This window comes from Eurytemora carolleeae, unplaced genomic scaffold (genome assembly GCF_000591075.1).
Source record: "Eurytemora carolleeae unplaced genomic scaffold, Eaff_2.0 scaffold778, whole genome shotgun sequence".
In the NCBI taxonomy this organism is placed as follows: Eukaryota; Metazoa; Arthropoda; class Copepoda; order Calanoida; family Temoridae; genus Eurytemora; species Eurytemora carolleeae.
This window is the reverse complement of record NW_019396663.1, coordinates 87768-96941: the sequence shown is the minus strand read 5'-3', so window position 1 is coordinate 96941 and position 9174 is coordinate 87768. Positions and strand designations below refer to the sequence as shown.

At 30.4% G+C, this 9174-nt stretch overlaps 1 protein-coding gene and 1 long non-coding RNA gene across 3 annotated transcripts; both read left to right on the top strand.

Moving 5' to 3' along the window:
- The first annotated feature begins 374 nt into the window (after positions 1-374).
- On the top strand, positions 375-1703 carry LOC111707073 (uncharacterized). Its single transcript, XR_002766371.1, has 2 exons — positions 375-449; positions 1526-1703. It is a non-coding gene; the product is annotated as an uncharacterized LOC111707073 (long non-coding RNA).
- A 3982-nt stretch (positions 1704-5685) lies between these two features.
- LOC111707082 (uncharacterized) lies at positions 5686-7946 on the top strand. Of its 2 annotated transcripts, none has more exons than XR_002766374.1 (3): positions 5686-5789; positions 7324-7428; positions 7601-7946. XR_002766374.1 is itself a non-coding variant. In XM_023480080.1 (3 exons), exons 1-3 carry the CDS (start codon positions 6143-6145, stop codon positions 7740-7742), a joined length of 363 nt encoding a protein of 120 aa, XP_023335848.1. In that variant the 5' UTR covers positions 6122-6142; the 3' UTR covers positions 7743-7946. The 2 variants fall into 2 exon arrangements, 1 of the variants encoding a protein (XP_023335848.1); XM_023480080.1 differs by lacking the exon at positions 5686-5789 and adding an exon at positions 6122-6258.
- Positions 7947-9174: the final 1228 nt, after the last annotated feature.

The following is a 9174-nucleotide window of genomic DNA, read 5'->3' as shown; positions in this document are numbered from 1 at the left end:
AATTGTATCGAACTCTTAAGATTTTGTTGAATAATAGTTTGTAGGTTTTGTTTGTGTTACTATACATCGATTAATAGGTTTAAAGTGTTTCACACACGGATTTAACTATTCGATCGCAAAACCTATTTATCTGAATTTTTTCTCTTTTTTGTCGGCTTATGTCTTTTAAATGCCAACGTATAATAAAACAACTCTGTAATTTTGAAGATAGAATTTATCTTGGGTCATTGATAAATTGATTATTAATGAATATTTTTGTGTGTTTTAGCAAATATATATATTCACTCTTCAATTAATTACGACTGTCATTCATAATTTTTAATTTTTCTCCAGCTTTACAAAGTATTTAAAAAAAATCAAATGAAAATTTATTCAGATAAAATGTTTCGACTGTTTACGCTTGGGATAATTCTATTTGCTGGACCTGGTCAATCATCTTTACATAAAAGGTAAAATCAAAGGATTATCAACGTAGTTCAAGGTAAAATAAAGGGATTATTAACGTAATTCAAGGTAAAATAAAGGGATTATTAACGTAATACAAGGTAAAATTAAAGGATTATTAACGTAATATAAGGTAAAATCAAAGGATTATCAACGTAATTCAAGGTGAAATAAAGGGATGATCAACGTAATTTAAGGTAAAATAAAGGGATTATTAACGTAATTTAAGGTAAAATAAAGGGATTATCAACGTAATTCAAGGTGAAATAAAGGGATGATTAACGTAATTCAAGGTAAAATAAAGGGATTATTAACGTAATTCAAGGTAAAATAAAGGGATTATTAACGTAATTCAAGGTAAAATTAACGAATTTTAAACGGAATTTAAAGAGAACGATATTATTCCGACGTTGAAGCATAGTGCAGTGGTACGTGCTAAGGTTTGGTTAGAGATATGTAAACAAAGACTTTGCAGACGATCTGACATCGTCTATTTTTCTTCTTGGATTGAGAAGAATTTTAACTATTTCTTGTTCTCTCACAGTACGGTAGAAATCTATTATAAACAAACATCCAACAGGTTTTGAATCTTTGGATTTCTTCATTATCAAAAAATGTGGAAAATGAAGACGACTGTTAGACATGAATAAATGACTTTAATAATCCGATGAATAAGATATACAGCAACTGCAAGTGTACACAGATCCTGTTTTCTCCATGATATACATCAGCCGGCTAAAATAGCGTTTTCCTATTCCACAGTTTTCCAGAGTCTTACTGTAGGTATTTGTTTAAAAAATGGGGCTGTAGTTGTAATTTAAAGTTACCCTATTTATAATTCAAAAAGAGTTTAGTTCTCACAATTTCCCCAGAAAAAATGCAGAAGAAATGCGCCATTGTCTCTTTTGCAAGAAACCACAATTAAAAATAATCAGTTTTCAAATAATCAGTTTTCAATAAGAGAAACATGAATATAAAGACAAAGCTTTTAAGGGTATTGTTGTGAATCGTCTTCACTCCCCAGTTTCCCGAAGAACATCAACATTTTTAATCAATAAAGATATAATAACATTTATTTTAGTCGACGGAGGTTAGATATGCCAATCCATCTCAATCTAACGAGATCCCTTGAACCTTCAGGACCTCCAGAACCTCTAGGACCTTCTGATCTTTTTGGACCATCTGGACCTCCAGGATCCTCTGAATTTCCTATCTTTGATAATTCAAGTTCAGAAATACAATCCAGCCATTCAAGGAATTGTTTCAAACAATTTATATTACAGAAGTTTCAGAAATGTTAAATCCAACTCAAACTCTTGATAAATACTCTATAGACAGAAATATGCAGATCAAGCTAAAACGAAGAGCCATGCGTGTCATTTTTTCATCAAAGTAATTTTGGACCCGTAAAGGCCATACGGAACCTTTCCTGAAGCTGTTCAGAATTATAAAACATTAAAAACTTTTCGAAATTGACGACCGCAGCGCGGCTATATATTTCATGACCGAATTATAAATAAATTAAGAATTAATTCTAGATGCTTCACAGAGCTGTGTGTGACCTACTGAGAAAAGTTTACGGATTAATTCTATAAAAGTTTACGGGGCCGGTTACGGATTAATTCTATAAAAGGTTACGGGGCCGGTTACGGATTAATTCTATAAAAGTTTACGGGGTCGGTTACGGATTAATTCTATATGAAATAATTGTCTCGCAAAATTTTTTCAGCATGTCACATCAAGTTCATTAAGTCATGTATATTATCTAAGGGGTAGATTTATTTGAAAATTAGTTCAGAAATGTTCTGCCGTTGATTTCTAAAAGTTTTCATTGGTATAACATTTTTAAACAGCTTCAAAAAGGTTTCGTTAAGCCTTCACGGGTCTAGATTGATCCGGAAAAAACCGGAAGACAAAAAAGTTTTGGTTCAAAATATGTTAAGTTGTTTGCAACGTCAATGCAATAACGTGTCTTCAACTGTTTAACTGTGTTCCGCGATCCTAAAAGCACTCTACTTATATTATCGACTATAAACAGAATCAAAATAATCAAAATATCATTTCATGTGTACGTAGCCAGGGGCGAATACAGGATTTAAGTGAGGGGGGGGGGGGGCAAGATTTTGTAGGAACAAAAAAATTCATAATTAGGAACAAAAAATCGCGGCGCAGTCGAACATTTTTTTGACTTAAAAGACTCAAAAAGAGTCAAAATTAATGACTAAAGACTAAAAACTAGATTTTTAACTTTTCACTATTCTGAAAATAGTAACAAAAATTCCAAATTCAGGAGGGGGGGTGAATATCACCCTGCCCCCCCTGTACGTAGCTAGGTATTCTTTATATGCATCGACCTCTTTGTAATCTGATGATTTGTGACAAGACGTTTTTCTCTAAACATTTATTTTATTTGCTCCGATAAAATATTATTAAAAACATTTATTTTGTATGAAATAAAAAGGAATCGAGTCTTTGCCACAAACTCAGATTTTCTAATCTCTCTCTCCTAGCTATACCCAATGTCGTAGACGTTATGTATTTCAGAGTATAAATTCTGTTAGATCATTAATGATACAAGTTTAAAACATCAAAGGCTTACTGCATCAGGTTATAAAGATATAGGGATTAGAAAATTTGAGTTGGAGAAAAGACTCAATTCCTTGAACCGTACCTCTGAACTATTTCTTTTCGCCCTCAACACCATTTGACTTAACTTAACAATGACTTTTTAATTTTCAAATATAAAAACTAAAAGTTATCATAAAAGGACATGTTAATTGAAAGAATAAGAGCACACTTGAAAAATAATGCATCTATTTTTCTTTAAAAACATTTTTGAAACAAAATATGTTTAGGAATAAAAGAGCTTTAGACTTCTTACCCCCTGGATCTACATTCAGTGTAAATATTAATTATTATATATTATCATACTTTATTATTTAATAACTATTAAACTATTATTTTTCTTTAAAAAATCATCATGTATTTTCTTTCTTTCTCGTTAAGTTAAACGCAAAAGTAGAAGCTTAATGTAAGGGTGTTGTCGGATAGGAACAAGATTCTGACGATGAACAGATAGACAACGGAATAACCCTCAAATCAAAATCGATAATGCAGAAAACTCTTTATTTCCTAAAAAAAATGAAATGAATAATGATAAATAATTATTACAATGGTTTACGAATTTATAATGAAAAGATTCTTACGATCTATTTGAGTATCTGTGGGTTAAACTGTCGGGGAGTCCTAAGACGTTTTTTTATACATTAAAACTTCTGAAAAGAGTGACAATTAAATGTTAAGGAAAGTCACTAATTCTTTATATGAAAATATTCTTTGCTTAACTTTGAAGTGGTTCACAATTAATAAAAGTGTTTATATTCCGTTGTCGGAGAACAAAGAGAAGCGGGCTGAAATTGTTTGGTTTGGTTTCTCGTCTCCGAGAGGAGCTTTTAGGTTGAAGACGACATTACATGGAGGGGGGGTCTTGAAGTTAATGGTTCCCGATTCACAACGTTACCCTTTTAGTTGACACATTTAGCTAAACAATAATGTGGAGGATAACGACCTGACAAGTGTTCAGTTCTGTTAATTTAAATATTGTTTTCAAGATGTCAAGGGTGCCGTTGTGAATCGGACATGATACGCTATCATTAAAGGGAGTGTTCGCGAAAAATGAAATGTGGTTTAGGTTTACATCGAAAAATATTCGATGGTGATTGCTACTAATTTTACTTCTATCTGTTGCGTCTATAAGGAGAAAATTTCTAAAAACGAATCATACCGAAGAATGTAGAGTCCATACAAATTCAGAAAGTTGCAATATTAGACTCGGATCGTAAACAAATCAATTTAATTCCAAACAAATCATTCAAATATATGCAACCTATAATCATAGATTTTTTTATATAGGTAATATTTCATAATATTTTTTTATTTTTTTATGATCTGAGAATTACTTTTGAAATTGTTCATTCCTGTTTCGAGGATTTTTTTGATAATGAAGATGATATTTTCATATTTTCCAGGAATGTTTTCCAGGAAGGAATCCGGCGCCAGCCGTGAAATTAAGTTGTAAGCGAAATATTAATTTATAAAAAAATCCAAAATATTAGAAAATATCAACTATGTACGAATGCGTCAAAAAAATCGATGATTATTGGTTAATGATGAATGATTTGCTTGGAATTGAATTGATTTTTTTTATGATGGAAGTCGTATGTTGCAACTTTCAGAATTTGTGTAGACGCTACGTTTTTCGGTATGAGTCGTTTATAACAATTTCCTCCATATAGACGCAACAGATAAAAGTAAGATTAGTATCAATCACCATAGAATATTTTTCGACGTAAACCTATACCCCCTTTCATTTTTCGCGAACACTTCCTTTAATATCACTTGAATTTACGATAACAGTCCCAGTAATTGGGAAGGGAGAGATAATTCCGTTCATGTAAAATACAGGTTATGTCACCAAAATAAGATTCACATTTTTACTTTAATAAAATCTTACAATATAATGCCAAAAAAAAATTCTTTTGAATCATGTGTAAATCCAACGCATCATTCAAGTTTATCTAAAGAATATTTGTTTAGTATTATTTTGAAATGTCGAGTACTCTGTTTGACTACAATCAAGATTTCATTCAATTATTAAATCTAGGAAATTCAAACAAAACAAAACTAAAAATTACTTTGAATAACTTTCAGAAAATATAATTTTTCAGTATTTCTTTGAATTTACCAGTGTTCTATTCGACTACAACGAAGATTTTATTCAACAATATGTTCTAGGAAATTCAAACATTAAAGCATCGACAATTTATTTTGTTCAAAGAACCTGGAAAATCTGTCCTCCTTTTTCGTTGTCCAAGCTACCGGCAAGATTGTAGGGATTTTGACGCACAAAGCTAGCATTTTCTATAGTGAATTTACACCTTTTTCTTCTGAAAACCTTTTGTTTTCCGGCACTCAATTTTTAGCCATAAAAATACGGAGAACTCCGGTATCCGAAATTAGGCACTGGGGAAAAGAATACCTGCCACTTATAATCTAGTCTATTAAGAAAAGCATTTTTTGAGTTGCAAACAGTATGTTTCATTGTTATAATATACTTAGATATGCAAACATTTAATATGTATTAATTTATAATTCCAAATATCATTATGTTCTTATTTGTTGTATTATTGACAAAGATTTTTATCCTTAAACATTTTGAAAAGTTTGAATTTCAAAGATTTACCGATCGTGTTCAATATACCCAACCTGGGCGGGGCTACCGGTAGGCGTAAATCCACCACTGATGTACATGACGTACTGCTTCATGTACAAGCAGGGTTTACAAGGTGACCAAGAGACTCAGTACATGATTTTTTTCTTTATGTACATTTTGTATGAGTGTGTTATGGTGCTTGGACAACTTTAATATCGTCGTTACTTTGACCCCAGAAAAAGAAAATACATGTATGGTTGATTTAAGAAGAAAAAAATTTGAAATGATTTTGAAATATTGTTTTAGATGTTTATTGAGTTTGAGGCCCCATTAATCCTTGGCCCTGATGATATAGTTATGGGAGGCATTATAGGAATACATTGCAATCATTTAAAATTTTTATATCTTTAAAACAATCAATAGGACCAAATACTATTTTCAACATTTTGGTCGAAAAAAATCATTTAAAAAAATAGATTTTGATCAATGGTAATGTCAGATTTCTACTTGATGCCCTATATTGATGTTCCTCGGTTCTCTGATATAGTTCAGATCATTACCAGATCTAGGGTGCTTGATAGTCTCTCACAATCATTTAAGGGGTAAGATTGATCAACTTCTGTTTTGAAATAAATGCTCATTTGGAAATTTTGTTGAAAATTATAACTTTTCGACTGCTTTCTTAAACTTTCTCAAAGCTGTATCTAATTTCTCAAGCTTTCCCAAAACTTGATTCGCTTTCTCAAGCTCTTAAAAGACTTCCTCAGTTCTCTTTATGCTTTTCCAAAAATTTGGGCGCTTTCTTAATTTTGAACGATTTTTCAAGTTTTTTCAAACTTTTTCAATCTTTTCTTAGACTTCTCAAAAGTTTGACAGTTGCTCTAATTTTCTAAAACTTTCGTTCATATTCCGCTTATTTAAAACAATGTCTGCTCTCTAAAGCTTAAACGTTTATTTGAAGTTGTCATATCTTTCAGTCCAAGCGCCATATATGCACACGTACTTAGATATATTCTTAGCAACAATCTACAATTTGAAAACCAAATTAAACTACATTGGTGACCATAATTAAGTAAAATGACAGACGACTTTTAATCAATTTCTACCACTGTTGTCATGAAAAAAAATACCATTTAAAGGGACTGTAAGCCTAATTTTAAGCGACCCTAAATGCAAAGATGGCAACGGTACCCTTGAAACCTTCATTGGATCAATAATGTAAAAGATATTGTCTTTTTCTAGGTTTAAAAGTATTTAATTATGATAATTACGAAATGTTTTCCTGCAGAAGAAATGCGTAAGTCATATCAGAATAAACTTGAGTAGAGAAAACTTTGTTGTAAATTGGGCATTGCACCATCTTTGCATGAAGAAGAGTCAGACCAATTTCGCTTACAGTCCCTTTAACAAGAAAAATTCTTGTAAAATGCAGATTCTAAGCTAAACAATCCATCAACATCTTTGTCGAGTTTATAAGCAGTTTCTGTGTATTTTACTTTATTTTGGGGACCACTGTTTGGTACAAAAAATATAAAATAAGATCCAATTGATATAAGATACCGCAGTGTATTGCTGTTGTTATTTTTTGAATTTTATACAATTTAAAAACTAACTATCCTTCATAAAATTAACACATTTTATTTATTTTTAAACTCAGTTCTCTATAGATTTGGTTTGAATGGTGCGTCCTGTGTACAGAGATTAATTTGTGAAATAAATTCAACCCCACTGAAAATGGGTCTTCTTGGAGACATTCTCAACACTATATTTTTGTAAGTTTTTTCATTTTTAGTTTTCGTATTTATATAGAATAAATCTCAGTCCCAAATGCGAGAAATTCATATTAATGTTATCAAGATTGTTGATCTATTTATAATTTATTTTAAGATATTTATAAATCCATATATTACATACTAGCAGAAGAAAAACTATAAAAAATTTCAGGGGAGAAATCGAAAAATCTTACAACACGTTCTATTCTGCACAGAAGGTTGGGAGAAGTAAGAAGAGCTGTAAAGCATATTCAGCTGAATGCCCAGTCTCCATCTTTAATTTTCCATCAGCATTCAAAAGTTTTATACCTTAGTCAGCTGATTATCTTCATAATTAATTTCCCTGTATGTCATACCGTTATCAGCTGACTTTTCATTCTCCATCTTTAATTATTTAATCAGCTTCTATCGCTTGATTCTTCAACCCTTCGCCTGTGGTTACTATGAAGTTTATACCAATTTAAAGAATTCAGTCGTCGTCGTATTTATCAACACAATGAAGACGACTTTAGATTTAAATTTTGAAAAATATTGAAACAAAGAGAAACTGTCAATTAAAAACCTCTCTTTAATTACTTATAAACTTGTAATTCGAAAGAAGCATGAAAACAATCAAAACTTAAACAAAAAATTCGTCTTTATTGTATTGATATAATCACCGACCATCTTACCGTACCGTATGCGCTTGTTTTTGCTATAGCTTTGTCTTCCATAGCTTTAAATTTTATTTTGTTATAGTTTTATCTAAACTTGAATAGCTTCGACGGTTTTTGTGATTTATAAAAAGAGTTTTAGATTTATCTTTATTTTTCTAGTGATAATGCAGAAATTACTGCACATTGTGCTTTTTGGCAGCTTTTAAATGGTATTGTAATGTCTTCCATAATCTTAGTTTGTGTTTCTAAAGTTTATCCATTACTAAATTATTTAAGTCTGTATAAAATATGAAATGAAAAAGGTTTTTACAATTTCGCGGATTTTCTTTTCGTTGTCGTTTTTAACACAAAATTTTTCAAGAGAAATGGAATTGTCTTATTTTTAAAATGCGCTTTTAAAAGTTTTAATAAATTTATTTTAATCAAAGTTTATTTTATCCCATCACAAAATGTTTGAAATATCCGTCTATCTTTTGTCTAAGCCGATATCTATCTACATATATATCAATATGATCCTATTTTTTATCATGTTTCTACTAGCTTGGGAACCAGGTTACTCTTAGTTACTCCCGCCGATTTCCACAATCAAAATCAATTTGAGGCAAATCGGTCCATTGCAGGGGTTTAAGAGTTATGATCGGAAAAAAACAGAGACTAGTACTTTCTATACGTTCTATGAACTTCTTTCCATTTTCCTTCATGCTTTTTAGTCCGAAGGCTTCCGACATTGTATAATTAATATTGTTCTCTATCTTGTTTTTATAGTTTTTGTTGCCATACTTGTTTTGTTTTACATCTTATCATTAGTAATAAACAATAATAAAAGTTTAATTGCATATTTTCGTATCAGATAGTTGAATCATAAATCTTAGTCAAAAAGTCATGAAATTATTTTTATTATTATAAACAATAGAAAAAACTAGAAGAAATGAATTATTTTTATTATTATAAACAATGGAAAAAACTAGAAGAAATGAATTATTTTTATTATTATAAACAATAGAAAAAACTAGAAGAAATGAATTATTTTTATTATTATAAACAATAGAAAAAACTAGAAGAAATGAATTATTAACTATTGAAGTGTTGT

Excerpts from the sequence above, each read along its gene's own strand:
- LOC111707082 (XM_023480080.1), top strand. The coding sequence starts at position 6,143 with ATGGTAATGTCAGATTTCTACTTGATGCCCTATATTGATGTTCCTCGG. Across the intron at positions 6,259-7,323 it reads CTCTCACAATCATTTAAGGG|ATTTGGTTTGAATGGTGCGT; the intron begins GTAAGATTGATC and ends AGTTCTCTATAG. Across the intron at positions 7,429-7,600 it reads ATTCTCAACACTATATTTTT|GGGAGAAATCGAAAAATCTT; the intron begins GTAAGTTTTTTC and ends AAAAAATTTCAG.